General features: G+C 46.3%; 1 protein-coding gene across 1 annotated transcript in view; it reads right to left on the bottom strand.

Moving 5' to 3' along the window:
* The window catches only part of LOC141476614 (amyloid-beta A4 precursor protein-binding family A member 1-like), a 66,623-nt gene that overhangs the window by 36,654 nt on the left and 8,647 nt on the right, over nucleotides 1–21,322 (bottom strand). Inside the window, exons 3-4 of the mRNA XM_074165382.1 lie at nucleotides 19,196–19,235; nucleotides 15,303–15,448 (exon numbers count right to left, since the gene is read on the bottom strand). Coding sequence (XP_074021483.1) covers nucleotides 15,303–15,448; nucleotides 19,196–19,235 — 186 coding nt within the window. The remainder of the gene's footprint in view (nucleotides 1–15,302; nucleotides 15,449–19,195; nucleotides 19,236–21,322) is intronic.

Below are 21,322 nucleotides of genomic sequence, written 5' to 3'. Positions count from 1 at the left end.
ACGTAGCAAGGCTTTTGACGCTGTCTCTGATAACATCCTCATAGGTAAGCTTAGGAAGTGTGGCTTAGATGAGTGGACAGTGAGGTGGGTTGAGAACTGGCTGAATGGCAGAGCTCAGAGGGTTGCAATCAGCGGCGCAGAGTCTAGTTGGAGGCCTGTAACTAGCGGTGTTCCCCAGGGGTCAGTACTGGGTCCGGTCTTGTTCAACGTATTCATCAACGACCTGGATGAGGGGACAGAGTGTACCCTCAGCAGGTTTGCTGATGACACAAAACTGGGAGGAGTGGCTGACACACCAGAAGGCTGTGTCGCCATTCAGCGAGACCTGGACAGGCTAAAGAGTCGGGCGGAGAGGAACCTAATGAATTTCAACAAGGGCAAGTGTAAGATCCTGCACCTAGGGAGGAATAACCCCATCCACCAGTACAGGTTAGGAGTTATCCTGCTGGAGAGCAGCTCTGCAGAGAGGGACCTGGGAGTCCTGGTGGACAGCAAGTTGACCATGAGGCAGCAATGTGCCCTTGTGGCCAAGAAGGCCAATGGCATCCTGGGGTGCATTAAAAGCAGCGTGGCCAGCAGGTCCAGGGGGGTCATCCTCCCCCCTCTACTCTGCCCTGATGAGGCCGCATCTGGAGTACTGTATCCGGTTCTGGGCTCCCCAGTTCAAGAAAGACAAGCAACTGCTGGAGAGAGTCCAGCGGAGGGCAACAAAGATGGTCAAGGGACTGGGGCATCTCTCTGCTGAGGAAAGGCTGAGAGACCTGGGTCTGTTTAGCCTGGAGAAGAGAAGACTGAGAGGGGATCTCATCAATGCTTATCAATATCTAAAGGGCGGGTGTCAAGAGGATGGGATCAGACTCCTTTCAGTGGTGCCCAAGGCAATGGGCATAAACTGGAGCACAGGAAATTCCATCTGAACAGGAGGAAAAACTTCTTTACTTTGAGGGTGACAGAGCACTGGAACAGGCTGCCCAGAGAGGCGGTGGAGTCTCCTTCTCTGGAGGTATTCAAAACCTGCCTGGATGCATTCCTTTCTAACCTGCTCAAGCTGAACCTGCTTTGGCAGGGGGATTGGACTAGATTATCTCCAAAGGTCCCTTCCAACCCATGCCATTCTGTGATTCTGTGAATCCCATGTCCCTGAAACGAGTGGGGAAGTCCAGGGCAAGGCAGACTTGCTGTTGGTGGAGGAGGATCAGATTAAGGAATATTTAAACAAACTGGACAAACACAAGTCCATGGGGCCTGATATGATGCACCCACGAGTGCCGAGGGAGCTGGTTGTTGTCATTGCAAGGCCATTCTCAATTATCTTTGAAAGGCCATGGCAATCGGGAGAGGTTCCTGAGGACTGGAGTAAAGCAGATGTCACTCCTGTCTTCAAGTAGGGCGAGAACAAGGATCCAGGGAACTAAAGGCCTGTTCAGCCTCGCCTTGATCCCTGGGAAGGTGATGGAGCAACTAATCCTGGAGACCACTTCCAGGCTCATGAAGGACAAGAAGGTGATTGGGAGTAGTCAGCATGGATTTATGAAGGGGAAATCACGTCTGACCAACCTGATAGCCTTCTATGATGAGGTGACTGGCTTGGTGGATGAGGGGAGAGCAGTGGCTGTAGTTTATCTTGACTTTAGTAAGACATTTGACACCATCTCCCATAACATCCTCATTGACAAACTGATGAAGTACCGACCGGTGAATGGAGTTAAATCCAGTTGGCGGCTGGTCACGAGTGGTGTCCCCCAGGGCTCAGTATTGGGGCCAGTTCTCTTTAACATCTTTATCAATGATCTGGACGAGGGGATCAAGTGCACCCTCACTAAGTTTGCAGACGACACCAAGTTAGGTGGGAGTGTTGATCTGCTGGGAGGGTAGAAAGGCTTTGCAGAAGGATCTGGACAGGCTGGATTGATGGGCTGAGGCCAGTGGTATGAGTTTCAACAAGGCCAAGTGCTGGGTCCTGCACTTGGGTCACGACAACCCCATGCAGCGCTACAGGCTTGGGGAAGAGTGGCTGGAGAGCTGCCTGGCGGAAAAGGACCTGGGGGTGTTGGTCGACTGTCGGCTGAACATGAGCCAGCAGTGTGCCCAGGTGGCCACGAAGGCCAACAGCATCCTGGCCTGTATCAGAAATAGTGTGGCGAGCAGGACTAGGGAAGCAATCATCCCTTTGTACTCGGCACTGGTGAGGCCCCACCTCGAGTACTGTGTCCAGTTTTGGGCCCCTTACCACAAAAAAAGACATTGAGGTGCTGGAGCGGGTCCAGAGAAGGGCAACGAAGCTGGTGAGGGGTCTGGAGAATAAGTCTTATGAGGAGAGGCTGAGGGAGCTGGGGGTGTTCAGCCTAGAGAAAAGGAGGCTGAGGGGAGACCTTATTGCTCTCTACAACTACCTGAAAGGAGGTTGTAGCAAGGTGGGGGTCGGTCTCTTCTCCCAAGTCACAGGCGATAGGACAAGAGGAAACGGCCTCAAGTTGCGCCAGGGGAGGTTCAGATTAGATATTAGGAAAAATTTTTACACTGAAAGGGTTATTAAGCATTGGAACGGGCTGTCCAGGGAAGTGGTGGGGTCACCATCCCTGGAGGTATTTAAAAGACGGGTTGACATAGTGCTTAGGGACATGGTTTAGTGATGGTTTTTTATCATCAGAGTTAGATTGATGGTTGGACTAGATGATCTTAAAGGTCCCTTCCAACCTAGACAATTCTATGATTCTATGATTGACTAGATAAGTGGACATTTGGGTGGACTGGAAGCTGTCTGAAGTGACAGGCTCAAAGGGTTGTGATCAGCATCACCAAGTCTATCTGGAGGCCGGTTAACAGCGGTGTGGCAAAGAGGTTGATACTGGCTCCAGTACTGTTTAACATCTTCATTAATGACCTAGACGACAGGACAGAGTGTACCCTCAGCAAGTTCGTAGATGCTACAAAACTGGAAAGAGTGGCTGATACACCAGATGAGTGTGCTGCCATTCAGAGGGACTCCAAAAGGCTGGAGAAATGGGCAGAGAGGAACCTCATGAAAAGGATCTGGGGGTCTTAATGGACAACAAGTTGACCATGAGGCAGCGGTGTACCCTTGCGACAAGGAAGGCCAACCCCCTACTGGGCTGTATTAGCATGGGTGTTGCCAGCAGGTCGAGGGAGGTGATCCTTTCACCTCTACTCATCACTGGCGAGGCCACACCTGGAATCCTGTGTCCAGTTCTAGGCTCCCCAGTACAAGAGAGACATGGACATAGTGGAGAGAGTCCAGAGAAGGGCCACAAAGATGATTCAGGGACTGGAACATCTGACATATGTGGAGAGGCTGAGAGAGCTGGGACTATTCATCCTAGAGAAGAGAAGGATCAGGGGGATCTTACAGATACATATAAATACCTGATGGGAGAGTGTAAAGAAGATGGAGCCAGGCTCTTTCAAGTAGTGCCCAGTGATAGGACAAGAGGTAATGAGCACAAACGGAAACACAGAACATTCCACTTTAACCTAAGAACACACTTTTTTATTGTGAGGGTGTGGTTGAATACTGGAACAGGTTGCTCAGAGAGGTTGTGGAATCTCTGTCCTTGGAGATATTCAAAACCCGACTGGACACAGTCCTGCACAACCTGCTCTAGCGGACCCTACTTTAAGCAGGGGGGTTGGAATAGATGACCTCCAGAAGTCCCTTCCAACCTCAAGCATTCTGCGATTTGTGATTATTTTATGATTCTTGTGCAGGACACAAAGCTTCTTTTAAGGAGGCCATTAAAAAGAAGAACTTTATAAACCTGACTCTAAAAATCAGAACAGAATGGAATAGTTAGAGTTGGAAGGGACCTACAATAATCATCTAGTCCAACTGCATGACCTCTTAAGGGCTGACCAAAAGTTAAAGCATGCTGTTAAGGGCAATGTCCAAATGCCTCTTAAACGCTGACAGGCTTGGGGCATCGACCACCTCTCTAGGAAGCCTGTTCCACTGTTTGACAACCCTCTCGGTAGAGAAATGCTTCCTAATGTCTAGTCTGAACCTCTCCTGACGCAGCTTTGAACCATTCCCATGCGTCCTGTTGCTGGGTACCAGGGAGAAGAGATCAGCACCTCCCTCTCCACTTCCCCTCCTCAGGAAGCTGTAGAGAGCAATGAGGTCACCCCTCAGCCTCCTTTTCTCCAAACTAGACAAACCCAGCGTCCTCAGATGCTTCCTCATAGGGCATACCTTCCAGCTCCTTCACCAGCTTTGTTGCCCTCCTCTGGACACATTCAAGGACCTTAACATCCAGCTTAAATTGTGGACCCGAGAACTGCACACAGGACTCAAGGTGAGGCTGCAGCAACGCTAAATACAGTGGGATAATCACCTCTCTTGACCAGCTGGTTATGCTATGTTTGATGCACCCCAGGGTGCGGTGTGCCCTCTTGTCTGCCAGGGCACACTGCTGACTCATATTGAGCTTACATTCAACCAGCACCCCCAGATCCCTTTCTGCAGGGCCGCTCTCCAGCCACTCCTCTCCCAATTTATACTTGTATCCGGCATTACTGCGTCCCAGGTGCAGAATCCGGCATTTGTCCTTGTTAAATTTCATGCCACTGATGATTGCCCAATGCTCCAATCTATCCAGATCCCTCTGCAAGGCCTCTTGTACCTCAAGAGAGTCAACAGCACCTCCCAGTTTAGTATCATCAGCAAACTTACTAATGGTGCATTCAACTCCTTCATCCAGATCGTTGATAAATATAATGAACAGAACTGGCCCTAGAATTGAGCCCCTGCTGGTGACCGGTTGCCAGCCAGATGCAGCCCCGTTCACTACAACCCTTTGAGCCCTGCTGTTCAGCCAGTTCTTTGCAGTTGGACAACTTGTCCAGAAGGATGCTGTGAGGGACCATATCAAAAGCCTTATTGGAGACCCTACGGCCCAGGGCTTTATAAGCAAGTTTCACCTAGAAGCAGAAAAGAAGTAACTGTCAAACAAATGTGTAGTGGCATTACACGCCCTGAAGTTCATTCCAATAAAGAAGTGATCTTCTGAAATTCACTCATGGATTCAGAAAGTTCCTATGTACATCCTAGGGCTTTACCAAAACAGAAATGCAATTACATGGATCTCAACTCCAAAGTAAATTTGCTACAACCATGTGCATGCCTACTCATTTAATAGGGTGCACACAGTAGAACTTTAATTTGTGAAATGAGTGTGGAGGGTTGACCTTGGCTGGCAACCAGGTGCCCACCAGGCCGCTCTCTCACTCCTCCTCCTTGGGGGGACAGAGGGAGAATATAAGACGAAAAACTCATGGGTCAAGATAAAGGCAATTTAATGAAGAAAAGCAAAGACTGTACTAATAACTACTACGAGATGAGGTTTTGTAAATACTATGTCTTCAGCTGCTGTTGTTGTGTTATCAGGAGAGCTAATAAAACTGTCTAGCAGGCAGAGCTCAGCCTCTTCGAGCTATTGCCTGCTAGAGCCTTCGAATCCTAAAGTTTTGTCTCTCGTCCTGGGCCTGTCCTGACAACTAGCTTAAAGACCTTAGAGAGACCCGCCCCGCTGGGAATACCAAGTCTGGTTCCCAAGCCCCCACAGGTGTGTCTGGAGTGGATGCTGTTAAAGCTCTGCAGTGTTGCACGGAACAGATACAACAGCTCAAGTCGCAGTATTCATAGGAACTGAGGTGGTTACTGGGTGAGATACGGGAGAAGACTCAAGCCTCAATAGAGCATCTTCGTTGCCATATGGAGGTTCTAGAAAGGGCAGGCTCTGCTTCACCTCCCTGTTCTCCCCCTACTACTATTCCTTTTGCATGGTGATGGTTTTCCCCCTATGTCTGCTTGTTCTCTCCCTCACCATTTACTGGGGATACGGAACCCTCCCTTCTCTCTTTGCATTTCTTATGGCAGTTTTCTTGGAGGGTTGGGGTAGTGCTTTTCCCAGTGATGGTGCAAAGGCCAGCTTTATTTTGTCCCATTTGGGGGGCAAGGCCTTGCAGTGGGCTAGGTCTTTGCATGCTCAAGGAGATGGGGTTGTGGATGATTCTACCTCCTTGCTTGCGAGGATGATGGATTTCTTTGGGGAACTCGTCCTTCAGCCTCGTTTTCTAACCCTCTGCTCAGTCTGCACCAGAGGGGACAGAATGTGGCAGAGAGTACACCATGGATTTCTGGAGCTTATCTCGCTAGAGATAAGCCTGGGGGTGGCATGCCAATGTTTGAGGGACAGTGTGCTAGCAAGGTCCCTTGGTCTGCCATCTCAGTGGAAGTAGGGGATGGAGAAGCGGAAGTGCCTGAGAACAGTCACATAGGAATTAGGGCTTCTTCCCCTAAAAAGGTGGCGGGATCAATAGCCCAACTGAAGTGCATCTACACCAATGCATGCAGCATGGGCAACAAACGAGAGGAGTTGTGCAGCTGGAAAACTCTGATATAGTTGCAATCACGGAAACATGGTGGGATGACTCGCACAACTGGAGTGCTGCAATGGATGGCTATAAACTCTTCAGAAGGGATAGGCAAGGAAGGCGAGGCGGTGGGGTAGCCCTGTACGTTAGGGAGTGTTTTGACTGTCTAGAGCTTGACGATGGTGATGATAGGGTCGAGTGTTTATGGTTAAGAATCAGGGGGAAGGCCAACAAGGCAGATATCATGGAGGGAGTCTGTTGTAGACCACCCAACCAGGATCAAGAGGCAGATGAACTATTCTATAAGCCGCTGGGAGAAGTCTCACGATCGCTAGCCCTTGTTCTCATGGGGAACTTCAACTTACCAGATGTCTTCTGGAAATACAATACAGCGGAGAGGAAACAGTCTAGGAGGTTCCTGGAGTGTGTGTAAGATAACTTCCTGACACAGTTGGTGAGTGAGCCAACTAGGGAAGGTTCCCCGCTGGACCCGTTGTTTGCGAACGGAGAAGGACTTGTGGGTGATGTGATGGCTGGAGGCCGTGTTTGGCCAAGCAATCATGAAATAATAGAGTTTTTGATTCTCAGAGAAGTAAAGAGGGGGGTTAGTGGGACTGTCAACTTGACCTTCCAGAGGGCAGACTCTGGTCTGTTCAGGGGACTGGTTGACAGAGTCCCTTGGGAGGCAGTCCTGAAGGGAAAAGGAGTCCAGGAAGGCTAGACATTCTTCAAGAAGGAAACCTTAAAGGCACAGGAGCAGGCCATCCCCACGTGCCGAAAGACGAGCCAGCAGGGAAGATGACCGGCCTGGCTAAACCAAGAGCTCTGGCTGGAACGCAGGGAAAAACAGAGTTTATGACCTTTGGAAGAAGGGCCAGGCAACTCAGGAGGACTACAAGGATGTCGTGAGGTTATGGAGGGGGGAAATTAGAAGGGCCAAAGCCCAACCAGAACTTAATCTGGTTACTGCCGCAAAAGACAATAAAAAATGTTCCTATAAATACATTGGCAACAAAAGGAGGGCTAAGGAGAAACTCCATCCTTTATTGGATGCGGGGGGAAACATAGCGACCAAGGATGAGGAAAAGGCTGAGGTACTTCATGACTTCTTTGCCTCAATCTTTCATAGTAAGACCAATTGTTCTTTGGGTACCCAGCCCCCGAGCTGGAAGACAGGGACGGGGAGCAGAATCCATAATCCAAGGGGAAATGGTTAGCGACCTGCTACACCACTTAGACACACACAAGTCTATGGAGCTGGATGGGATACACCCAAAGGTTATTAAGGGAGCTGGCGTAAGTGCTCACCAAGCCACTTTCCACCATTTATCAGCAGTACTAGTCCTAGCTAAGCAGGGAGGTCCCAGTGGACTGGAGGCTAGCAAATGTGATGCCCATCTACAAGAAGGGCCGGAAGGAGGATCCGGGGAACTACAGGCCTGTCAGTCTGACCTCGGTGCCGGGGAAGGTTATGGAGCAGATCTTCCTGAGTGCCATCACGTGGCATGTACAGGACAACCAGGTGATCAGGCCCAGTCAGCATGGGTTTATTAAAGGCAAGTCCTGCTTGACTAACCCAATCTCCTTCTGTGACAAGGTGACCCACTTAGTGGTCAAAGGAAAGGCTGTGGATGTTGTTTACCTGGACTTCAGTAAAGCCTTTGACACCATTTCCCACAGCATTCTCCTGGAGAAACTGGCTGCTCATGGCTCGAATGGGCGTACTCTTTGCTGGGTAAAAACCTGGCTGGATGGCCGGGCCCAAAGAGTTGTGTTGAACGGAGTTAAATCCAGTTGGTGGCCAGTCACAAGTGGTGTTCCCCAGTATTGAGGCCAGTTCTGTTTAACATCTTTATCAATGACCTGTACGAGGGGATCGAGTGCACCCTCAGTAAGTTTGCAGATGACACCAAGTTGGGCGGGAGTGTCGACCTGTGGAGGAATGGCTGAGTGAAAAAGGGCACGACTTGATTACAATGAGCAACCCAGTCTTTGATAGGGATGAAAGCCCGGAGGAGGCTGTGAACTCTCCTTAAAAAACAGAAGTATGAAGAAGTAGCTACACGATAAACAAAGATAAGTGGTACTGCCTCCGGGAGATAGAGAAACATCTGCTGCACGTGGACAAGAGGTCTGCACTAATTGTGTGAGCGCTCTAGGCGCGTGAACAGAGACTGTAAGCCAATCGTATAGCTGTCGCTAGCGCGTGCTCTGCTTGTCTGTCTTTATATACTCTGTGAGAACTTGAATAAAGTGAGAACGACCATACTCATATTGAGACTCATCGTTACTCCGGGTCCGTCTCCCACTCCGACATCGACCTGCTTGAAGGTAAGATGGCTCTAGAGAGGGATCTGGACAGGTTGGATCGATGGGCTGAGGCCAATGGGATGAGATTCAACAAGGCCAAGTGCCGGGCCCTGCACTTGGGTCACAACGATCCCATGCAGCGCTACAGGCTTGGGGAAGAGTAGCTGGAGAGCTGCCTGGCGGAAAAGGACCTGGGGGTGTTGGTCGACTGTCAGCTGAACATGAGCCAGCAGTGTGCCCAGGTGGCCACGAAGGCCAACAGCATTTTGGCTTGTATCAGAAATAGTGTGGCGAGCAGGACTAGGGAAGCAATCATCCCTTTGTACTCGGCACTGGTGAGGCTGCACCTCGAGTACTGTGTCCAGCTGTGGGCCCCCTCACTACAAGAAAGACATTGAGGTGCTGGAGCGCGTCTAAAGCAGGACAACGAAGCTGGTGAAGGGTCTAGAGAACAAGTCCTGTGAGGAGCGGCTGAGGCAACTGGGATTATTTAGCCTAGAGAAAAGGAGGCTCAGGGGAGACCTTATCGGTTGCTACAACTACCTGAAAGGAGGTTGTAGGGAGGCGGGGGGTCGGTCTCCTCTCCCAAGTAACAAGCGATAGGACGAGAGGAAACGGCCTCAAGTTGCGCCAGAGGAGGTTTAGATTGGATATTAGGAAAAATTTCTTCACCTAAAGGGTTGTCAAGCATTGGAACGGGCTGCCCAGGGAAGTGGTGGGGTCACCATCCCTGGAGGTATTTAAAAGACGTGTATTTCACTGAATTTTCACTGAATTTTTAGAGTTGGAAGGGACCATAAAGATCATCTAGTCCAACTCCCCTGCCGAAGCAGGATTGCCCAGAGCATGTTAGAGCATGTTACTCAGGATTGCATCCAGGCGGGTCTTGAAAATCTCCAAAGAAGGGGACTCCACAACCTCCCTGGGCAACCTGTTCCAGTGCTCTGTCACCCTCACCATGAAGAAGTTTCTTCTCATATTTGAGTGGAACCTCCTATGTTCCAACTTGTGCCCGTTGCCCCTCGTCCTCTCATTGGCAACCACGGAAAAGAGTCTGGCTCCATCCTCCTTCAACCCACCCTTTAGATACTTATAAGCATTGATAAGGTGTCCCCTCAGCCTTCTCTTCTCCAGGCTAGAGTCCCAGCTCTCTCAGCCTTTCTTCATAAGGGAGATGCTCCAATCCTTGAATCATCCTCGTTGCCCTTCGCTGGACTCTTTCCAGTAGTTCCCTGTCCCTCTTGAATTGGGGAGCCCAGAACTGGATGCAGTATTCCAGTTGTGGCCTCACCAGTGCAGAGGAGAGGGGGAGAATGACTTCCCTCGGCCTACTGGCCACACTCTTCCCTATGCAGCCCAGGATTCCATTGGCCTTCCTGGCCACAAGAGCACACTGCTTGCTCATTGTCATTTTGCTGTCTACCAGGACCCCCAGATCTTTCTCTTTGGAACTTGACTCCAGCAGGTCCACACCTAACCTGTATTGGTGCCTGACATTCTTCTTCCCCAGGTGCAGGACCCTACACTTTTCCCTGTTGAACCTCATGAGGTTCTTCCTTGCCCAGCTCTCCAGCCTGTCCAGGTCTCGCTGGATGGCAGCACGGCCCTCCGGGGTGTCAGCCACCCCTCCCAGTTTGGTATCATCAGCAAACTTGCTGAGGATACACTCTGTCCCCTCGTCCAGGCCGCTGATGAATATGTTGAATGGGACTGGACCAAGTATTGACCCCTGGGGGACACCACTGGTTACAGGCCTCCAGCTTGAACCTGCTCCATTAATCATTACCCTTTGGGTCCTGTCACACAGTCAGTTCTCAATCCACCTCACTGTCCCCTCATCCAGCCCACACTTCCTTAGTTTCCCAACGAGGATGTTATGGAAGACTGTGTCAAAAGCCTTGCTGAAGTCAAGGTAGATGACAATGTGTAGATGTAGTGCTTAGGGACATGGTTTAGTGGTGGACTTGGCAGTGTTAGGTTTACGGTTGGACTCAATGATCTTAAAGGTCTTTTCCAACCTAAATGATTCTATGCCGATCTGTGTGTCTTTGGAGCTGGATTGGGGGATGACCCTTTGTTACCCCTCTATATTCATGGCCTGGCCAGCGATGTTTGTAGAGAGGTTGCCCGGGGGTTGGCGCTGGCAGATTTGCAGGCTGCAAATTGCAGGTTTAATAATGTGCGTCTGAAGGGGCGTAGTTCCTGCTCTTGCCTGGTTCTGCTCCGGCTTCGGGACCCTGCTCCCCCTGGGTGGCTCTCTCTGCTTGGCAGTAGGGCAGACCGGGCAAAAGCAAGTAGCGACCTTGCCCTCCGCCCCCCATTGGGTGTATGATTGTTCTATCGCACTGTTACCAGACGCTCCTCTCCCCTTGGGTCATATCTATCCTCTGTCACGGACGGAGGTGGTGGCCTTGAAGGCTTATAGCGAGGATGGCTTAGCCCAGGGTTTTATTCGATGCTCCACTTCACCCCTTGGTGCCTCTGTTTTTTTTGTAAAGAAGAAGAATGGAGACTTGAGGCCATGTGTGGACTACTGGGGATGGGGTGGAAATTGTAATGGATACACCTGTTAATTGTTGTAACCCATACCACCACTCAAAACACCATCCTGAGCTGGGAAAGACAGCATGGGTTACTCCTTTTGCTCAGGGACCCAAGTGCACTTGGGTAGGTAATGCAGAAGGATGGGGAAATCCAACGTGTACCTCAAGGAGATTTAACCTTGGGGGAAAGTAACCCATGTTTTGAATTTTATGATGCCATAGCTGTATGGAGAAAGATGGAGACTTGAGGCCATGTGTGGACTACTGGGGATTTAATAATATTACCATCAAGAACTGGTAACCCTTGCCCCTCATTCCTGAGCTGTTTTGCAACCGGAGTGTTTGCAGTGGACGTGTTGGTTTACTAAACTGGATCTGAGAGGAAGTTTATAATCTTACTTGTGTGCGTTGGGGAGATGAGTAGAAAACTGCCTTTGTTTGCAAGTACAGCCATTTTGAGTACCGCGTGATACCTGTTGGCCTGTGTAGCACCCCTGCCACCTTTCAGCGCTTTGTGAATGATGTCTTCTGTGATTTGTTGGACAGTTATGTCATTGCATATCTGGATGACATTTTAGTTTACTTGACCACATGGGAGGAACGTATTGTTCATGTTTGGGAGGTTCTCTCCCACCTTTACCGCCATCTCCTTTATGCCAAGCTGGAGAAGCATGCCTTCTTCCAACAGTGTATGGATGTCTCGGGGTACTCTGTAGCGTATGAAGAGCACGGACTCAGGTCGGGGCTGCAACCAGAATCCTTTATTGCAACCAACACTCAGCTTATATAGTCTTTCAGATCACTAAGTCCATCAGTGTTATCTTCTTGCCCAATCGACGACACCTTCTTGCAACCCCCAACTGCCAGACAGGTGGATTTTTCTCTAATCAGTAGGGTCGTTAGGCGCTGTTTACGGGTTGTCTTTTGTTAGTATTCCTGCTTATTCTATTCCTTGTTCTGGTCTTTGCTTCTTCCACAATCTGTTCAACATCCTGTTAACCCACAGTACTCGATGGGCTCTGAGGCACGAGCACGGACATGAAGATCAACACTGTTCTTCATTGGCAGGCTCCCTCAATGGTGTGTGACGTGCAGCGCTTTTTGAGCTTTGCCAATTTTTATCAGCGTTTTATTCGGAACTTTGCTCAAAAGGTTGCTCTGCTCACAGCACTGACTCGTAAGCGTGTCCCTTTTTAGTGGATGCCTGAGGTTTGGGGGGCCTTTGATGACTCAAAGCAGGCATTTACGACAGCCCAGGTTTTGGCCCACCCAGATACCAGTCGTCCTTCTGACCCCCTGCTATTGGGGTGGTACTTTCTTAGCGTGGTCCGTCAGATGGACGGCTTCATCCTTGTGCCTATTTCTTCTGCCAGTTGACTGCTACAGAGGGGAATTATGATATCTGGGAGAGTCGTTGGCCATCCATGAGGTGTTTGCTGAGTGGAGGCACCTTCTCGTGGGTCCTGCCGAGCCCCCTTTGGTACGGATTGACTACTGAAACCTGGAATGTTTTAGGAACCTGAAGTGCCTCTCTCCCCAGTTGACTTGTTGGGCAACTTTTTTCTCGGTTTCTGTTTAATATCACCTACAGATTGGGCAAACAGAATGGTAGGGTGGATACCCTGTCATGTCAGGAAGCCCCAGAAGGAGCTGCTGAGGCAGATCCACCCCCTTGTAATTTTTTCTCTCTGCAAAATGTTGTTGCATCCATGCTGGCCCATGCCTTTTTAAGTTCTGTGCATCAGGCAATGGCTGGTGATTCTTTGGTCATGCAGCTTCAGGCAGGGGATACTTCACAGAACCTGCAGGAGAAGGATGGTTGTCTGTATCATGATGAGCAGCCGTATATCCCTGCTGGCCCACTGCACACACAGTTCCTTCAGCAATGTCATCACATGCTGACAGCAGGGCATGGTGGTCATCGGAAGACTCTGCATCGAGTCACGCAGATATACTGGTGGCCTATTGTGCAGGCAGATGTCATGAGCTGTGTTCCTGCTTGCAATGTCAATGTCCAGGCCAAGAAACCAACACAGAGGCTGCAGGGTCTACTACATCCCTTACCAACTCCTGAGTGGCCATGGCAAATTATTTCAATGGATTTTATTGTGAACTTGCCTGTGTCTTGGGGCAGACAGAGGTGCTTGTGGTGGTGGACTTGTTTACGAAGGCTGCTATTATTGTTTCTCTAAAGAAACTGCCCACAGCCCCTCAGACTGAGTGTTTGTTTCTGCAGCATGTGTTTTGCTGCCATGGCCTGCCGGATAGCATGGTGATGGATCAAGGGGCCCAGTTGACTGCCCAGTTCTGGAGGCGGCTTATGGGCCTGCTGGGGGTGCAACTCTGTCTTTCCTACCTATATCACCCACAGTCTAATGGTCAGACGGAGAGGGTGAACCAGATCCTGCAGCGGTATCTCCCTTATTATATTCATTACTATCAGGATGACTGGGTCTCTGTGTTACCGTTGGCAGAATTTGCCTATAACAGCAGTGTCCGCTCTTCCATGCAGCAGACCCCTTTTTATGTGCAGTATGGTTTTCATTCCCCCTGACCACCCCACTATTCTGGAAGCTGTCCAGGGGGTTTTCCCTGTGAAAGGCAAGATGCTAACTGCAATACGACTTCCTTAGAAGTACGAACACTACCTGAGACTATGAGCATTTATTTACCTCAGGGTCAATGTGACCTGAAGACCCAACCTAAGCTGGCTCTCACCAGCTGAGAACACCCCATACCCATGATAAAACCTTTCAAAAAAACCCAGGCATATAACTACGGCCAGAACAGCAACAGACAAGAATCCAGTATAACACACGCACACACCCACCCACCCCCCCCCAAACCTGCACGGGACATTGGTTTAGAACAACGAAGATTAACACACCACTGACACATACATCCAAACCATCTGCACGGGACAAGCATGTACTGATCCTGCATGGGACAATTACATACTGATTGCATGAGCAATAGTAACTGATTAGCCCACCCCTTAACATGAGTAATTTGATTGGTCTACTTGATCGGTAATTTGTAATTTGATTGGTCTATTTGATTCTATACTAAGCAGCCTTGTCTCCCTCCTCGGCCGGCGAAGAACTGACTTTTACACCCCTGAGGACTCCCTTGAGCGGTCTCCCTTGAGCAGTCGTGGCATATATATTTGCTTCTTCATGTTCATTTGGTGTGTTTTTTTTTTCTAATTTAGACTACCGTTATCTTGGACTATATAAAATCGTGGCCCAGGTTAGTCTGGTCGCGTTTTGTCTGCAGCTTCCACGTGCTCTCAAGATTCACTCTGCTGTTCACATCTCCCCATTAAAACCCATTCACCCAGAGTCCTTCTAGCGGCAACCTTGACCTCTGCCTCCAATTACGGTCCAGGGCCAGAGAGAATATCATGTTTGGGCTATTTTGGATCCCAGGATACCCTGGGGTACCCTGCAGTATTTGATTGATTGGGCAGGGTATGGCCCGGAGGACCATTCCTGGGAGCCTGCATCAGAGGTGCATACCCCAGCTAAGGTTCAGGCTTTTCTTGTCCATTATCCTGCTAAGCCAGGTCCACTGGAGAGTGTGGGGGCACGCCCTTGGGGGGGGGGGGAGGCGCAGATGGTGTCAGGTTTATGCTTGTATCTGTTTGAAGGAGATGATGTTTTGTAAGTAGTATGTCTACATCTGCCCTTGGTTTGTTATCAGGCGAGCTAATAAAACTGGCTAGCAGGCACAGCTCAGCCTCTTTGAGCTATTACTTGCCTAGAGCCTTTGAATCATATGTCTTTGTCTCATTTAGGGCCTGACAATGATAGATCTTCAGCTAACAGAATAGAGCAGAAGTTGTACTGTACGAATTAGAATTATCTGGAACTTTTTTTCCTTTCACCCTTGTTCCAAAAGCAGCATTAAATAAGTGGTTTATCTTGCAAAATGAAAGATTAGTCACTTAATGTTTCAGAAACCACAGAGAACCCAACATGAAAAGACTTAAGTGTGCAAGAAGTTCACATCTGCAGCTTTAAAACACCAGCTTGAGAAACATCAAGAGTCAGCCCTCACCTTGATTCTGCTGACAGCCTCTTGTGCCTGCATCATTCTCACATTCTTGGAGGGAGTTTTGTCAGAAAGGAGTTGAGTGGAGCCGAGGTAATTGGCAGCAAAAATTATTCCATCAATCAAGTCTTCAGGATCACAAGGTCCAGGAACTACAAATACAGGGGGGAAAAATCACATTAAACCATGTCAAAAAAATAATGTTCTGACTACTTCAGCCTGTACTTAAGAGCTGTAAATGCTCTTCTGAACTGCTTTACTTTAGCATGATGACATGACAACCAATACTTTTAATCAAGGCATACAAAACACCGAGCATGTCTTCTCAACATCTCTCCAGCAGAAACTAATTGCTAATTTAATTTCTTACAACAGAGCATTCTCCTATAAGGCAGGGCTCGCTCTGGAGCAAAATGACCTCTTTAGTTTTGTTCTTACATAGAAACAAGAATATTTAAATTGTTCTCTCAGCACTTTAAACAGGTAGTGGAATCTCCTCAAGAGTGCTTTACAATTATGTTACCCCTCCCCCCATAATAGAGGAGACCAATATTATCAAAATCACACTCATTCCCAACAAGGGTATTGTATTGGGGTGGGGGGTGGGGGGGGGGGGCGAAGTGTTAAACAAAAAGATTTTGATGGTAAATATTCAGAGCAAGGGCGCTCGCGTTTGGAAAAAGCTACTTAGTCCTGCAAGATACTTAACAACTTCAGCTCTCATCAGCTTCTGTGCAAAGTTAAAAGTCAATGAAGTATTTATCACCTCACAAGTCAGTACAGAGAAACATGTATACAATATACAGGTTTTCAGGTGTTTGGGGATTATATCTGCAGAAGACAGGGCTTTTCTCTATGTTAAAATTCTCATGATCTGAGAAAAAGGAAGGTTTATGCAAGAAGCTTCTTGTTTTGCTACAAGTAAGAAAAAAAAAAATCTATGTTCAAGGCCAGTGAAAATGTACAGATAATCATCATTTGAGAGAACTGGTAAAATTGTCTATATTTTATCAAGAAGTATAAACTGGTTTTGCTCTCTGTTTTGTTAGGACCAAAACCTGATCCTTTTAGAACAGAGCTTTTAGTCAACTCAAGAGTTAGCCTGAGATTTAAGAGGTGCTAAAGCCCGAAGTTGAACATAACACAAAAATGCCAATTTCTTCTAATTCACCAAAGATGACAGTAACAAGGACTGAGAACTTTACCCCCAAAAGAATATGTTATTATTAAGTTAATAAAAAAATTAGTAGCTAGAGCTAAATCTTAATCACACTCATAATATACACATACTTTATCATGAAGCTTTCCAATTTATGGCTTCTTTATAGATGAAAGTTTATGACTGCTGATTTTGAGGTACCTTGAGTGTGCTCAAGCTGTTCAGATACTACATAAATGGACACCCAAAAATGAAAGTAATTATGGTCACTGGTCACTTTCAAGAATGAAACCCAAAGGAACGGAATTTATATTATTAGAGCTGCAGGCAAATGATTGGGCCACTGATTAGGCTGTGGCCCAAGGTTCAGCTAATTGAACGGGATGTGGAAAACTACTGGCTGTGACATGAGAAATTCCCGGATGTGACAGGTAACAGAGTGAGAAGCTGCCAATAGTTACAGGCAGCGTAATGAGGGATGGCTGGATTGCACTGCTGGTTAAGGGGGAGCTACGTGAGACTTCACAGACACCTGACAGGGAGCATTGGGGGCCTTTGGAGGAGTGGAACCTTGCAAGGCCAGCAGTGCCTGGGTAACTGTAGCATATAAGGCTGAGAGTGTCTAGGGACTGGTATCAGAAATACGAAATTTAGGTATGGATGTAGCAAAATGGACCAGCGGGGAAAAAGTAATTAGGGGTGGGCTCTTTATTTGGGAGGAGACCAGGGTGGAGAATGGGAGGGATCATGGCAGAAGGGGGAAAAGTACAAGCATGGGAAAATGGAGGAAAGGGGGGATAGAAGAGGCCAGTCGCATGCAAGCAGGCTGCCGGTCAGTATACCTGTTGGACTGAGCCTTGTGCCTGATCAGGACAGACAGTCTGTCCTGTCTTCTTATTAAATCCTTTTCCTTAATTAATTTTTCTGTGTGCTCTCACCCTCTATCCTATGTGAGCGCTGCAAGGTCTAAGTGCTAGCAACTGGAGAAGGGGCCACAAGCCACAGGGCCCATCGGTTTAGGTGTCAGCAACTGGAGGAATCGGGGTGTGTTTATATTTCCCTAATGTATTTTAATACTCTGTGTGTGTGTGTGTGTGTGTGTAATTTGCTAGCAAACATCAAGCTGGACTAGCTGGCAAGTAGGAGAGCCACATCTGGAAAGACTCAAGGTGTGGGTGAGGGGCCCGAAGTCCGGGCATGGATATTAGAAAGGGAGATACAAGGGTGACAAAAAGGAGGGCCAAGCAGCAGGAAAAAGGATAAAAAAGTATGTAAATCATGTGATCTGTGGTGTTTGTGGGCCCCCATTGGGCAACCCTGTGCTTGATCAGTCACTGCAGTCTAAATCAGGACAAAGAACAAAACCTGTTGTTCTGATCACATGTCAAACCTGCTTCCATGATCAGGATGACTAGGGGGGGTTGGAGTGCTTTCCCTGGCTATCAATCAGGGGAACACCCAGATGGGACAGAGCAAGCATCCTGATATCACTACCTTGGTGCCTGTTCCAGGCCTGACAGCATCAGCATCTTACCAAACACTTCCAACCAACCACATAGCATCTACAAGTGCTACATATTGGCATATTATTGCTCAAGCCCTGAAACGATACAGTATTTTAATTACCGATATTTGTTACTCTATGTATATCACCACTTCCATTACCAAACCCTTTACAGCATAGTTCTTGGTCAAAACACAAAATCTTAAACATAGGGTAAAAGAGGTACAGATAAGAGAGGAAGCATATTCAAAAGGAGAGAGGAACCCGTTTTATTTTTATGAGATGTGAACACACTTGCAGAACAACAGTATTGTTCTTCACAAGCCCCCCTCTGTACATTATGTTAGAGTATGAAATTATCTGTTGAAAAAAAGTGTAGTGCAGGTGAAAGTTTTTCTCAGACTATCAATTACCTGCATAAAAATAGCGTGTTCAGTGTTTTAAGCAACTGCCCACTGGACCAATATCTCAGAGAATGCTAAGAGATTTTTTTTATTTGTTGGGGGGCAGGGTCACACTTTAAAATGGTCCGTGACAGAGAGAGGGCTGTCTACCAGAGACAGATCCTTCATTGGCTTGAATTTCCAAACCTCAGCTAGTTTCAAAGCAATCTATGTAATTCACACCAGTTCAGCTGGTCACAGGTTCCAAAATATATAACATATCCTTTTTAAGACTAAACCAATGCTAAAATGTACAGTCTAAAGACAGTACACTGTAAAGCAATCAAGGAATTCAAAGACATTCCAAATTAAATATGACATCAGTTTTGTGGGGGTTTTTTTGCCATTCTATAAAGCATAAGGGTTATTTAATCAGAGGATAAGTACCTGAAAATCAGTGCAAGTTTCGTCCTACTTGCCTGCCAATTAAATCTCAGTTTTGTGGAGATTTTGACTGTTTTGTCTGACCCCTTTTCCTTATCAGACAACAAATTACTCTCTACACACATTCGCATACATTATGAATTCCACGGTGTTATTTTTTTTATCAGTTATTTAAATGATATCGATAACAACCCAGTAGAAAGGTGGCAGGAGCCATCACTAAAATGATACAAAATAAGAGAGAGATTTTACTGAACTTCCAAAAAAGCCTACTAGGGTTTAATTCAAGTTCCAGGCTGGACACACTTTAATCTAAATCAGTTCATGCAACCTTAGCAAGTTTTATGTTCCGCACATAAAAATAAAGTTCTATACATGAAAAAAAATTAAGTTATGAAATATATCTTACCTTCAACATATGTTGGAAATGAAGCCAAGCTTTTTCTGGACTGCAATCAAGACAAATGGGATTTCAAACAGAACAAAGTATGCTTAAATACACATTAAAATTTTCTCCATAAAAATGAAATCACAGTAATAGTTATTAGCAAAAGATGGTGAGAGTTTATTAGGAAAATATTTACTTTTAAATTAAAAGTCTGACCAATTATTAGAGGGTTATTATCCCTAGATACGGTATATTCTGTTAACATGTTCATCAAGCAGGCAGCACACAGTGCGTTATTTTGATTTAGCTCTTGGTGTTTGGCAACATGCTTCCTGACTACTAATTAATGCTGTGTTCTCTTTAACAAACAGAAAAATACATAATCTCTCAAAGACATTTTCCAAATAAATACATATGGAGATATTTAAAATGGACCAATACTATTATTCATGACAAAAAGCATTGACCCGCTCTGTTAATTATGAACCAAATTTAATTAGTTATTAGGATTGTTCTTGACAGGCTATGTAGCCACCTATGTCCGCTGGAGTAAATGCATTTAATAACAGTCCTACACTGATTATGTTTATGCTGTAACAAGCACAAAAGCGCATATAAAAGTGCATGATTTAGACAATTAAAACTGCAAGCAAGGCATTTATTCCTTGTTTGTTTAATCAAGTAAAGAATCAAAGTAAGTCTCACTTACTTTCATGAAAGTTGGACTAATGGAAAAAAAACCCAAAACGTTCGTCCTACATTTGTAAACACACAGACTAAAATAATACCTCATTTCCAATTGTAATTTTCTATTAAAGACTCTGTGGTAACAATATAAACATCTAGAAATGATAACTTCAGGGAGACTCACCATTTTGTTACATTCAACAATATATAGATATGGGAGAATTTACTAAAGATAACTTTGTATAAGAAAACATGGTAATAGGTATACTAAAGCATATGCTGCTATTAAACCTTTCTGAAATAAAAGTTTTGGATAAGCCAAGCATTACAAGATGTTGACAAACCTGAACCTCATTCTACAATGCATTGAATTTGGAGCGACTCATATTTTTATATATATATATATATATAAAAAAAAATACAAGATCCATGTATGATCAGGATAAAGTCAAGTGTCTCAGAAGAGGTTCAGTTGCATTTACATATTCACATATATACCAAGTTGTTTTCCTTTATGATAGGCAGTTTAACAGGTTCTGTACGCTTGTGACAAATCAATCACTTGGGAAGTGCACACTTATGTAACAGGTAAATGACTAATCCAGTGAGTCTTTTCCATTTATTGTTACAAGGATGTGAGGAATAAGTAATATTTTTCATCCTACTACACTGTCCTCACTGTAAAATAATTGGTGGCAGAAAACCAAAAGGCGCACGAAACAGAAAACAGAGCCTAGAGAACCTTAAAATACTTGGCCTTTTCTCATGAATGAGAGTTGCTGAGTTGTCCAACAAAATCATGAAAGCTCTTGTGGTGGATTTGGCAGTGTTAGGTTTATGGTTGGACTCAATGATCTTAAAGGTCTTATCCAGCCTAAATGATTCTATGATTCTTCTCAGAGACGATATCAGCAGACAAAAATTTGTGACTAAGTAATGACCACCTGCTGTCAAAATGCTTAAGGGAAATCAAGTGCTGAGAGGACACAAGCATTTATTTTCAAATCAGGAGTGGCTGTTCTTTGGCTATTCAATCTGTTCTGATGACTTTATTTTTACTGCGCCACCTACACCCACTTCAATAATTGCATGAAATTGCTGCTACTGTGATGCTAGCAGAGATTCAATTAGCTGGATTCTGACAGGCCTAGAGAACAAAACAACTGTACGCTTCCAAAAAATCAGAGGCAGCTTATCCATATAAGTATCCTTTTCAAAGCATACATATAATTTTTTTTTAAAATACTCAAGGCCTAACCAAATTTTATGTATATAATTACAGGCTTGACAGATATTCAGTAATCTGACTAGCCAATAAAACTTCATTTCAGGATAAAGCTGTGTAAACTAACATCAAATTAATGTTTTTATTACAAAGGCTCTACACAGACAATTTTTTTCATTCATTATCCATGTCAAGAAACACTGATAAAACTAAAGTAATAACAAGGTGTCCTGGTT

This window comes from Numenius arquata, chromosome W, assembly GCF_964106895.1.
Source record: "Numenius arquata chromosome W, bNumArq3.hap1.1, whole genome shotgun sequence".
In the NCBI taxonomy this organism is placed as follows: domain Eukaryota; kingdom Metazoa; phylum Chordata; class Aves; order Charadriiformes; family Scolopacidae; genus Numenius; species Numenius arquata.
The sequence above is the reverse complement of the archived record's forward strand: the minus strand, read 5'-3'. Positions and strand labels throughout refer to the sequence as shown.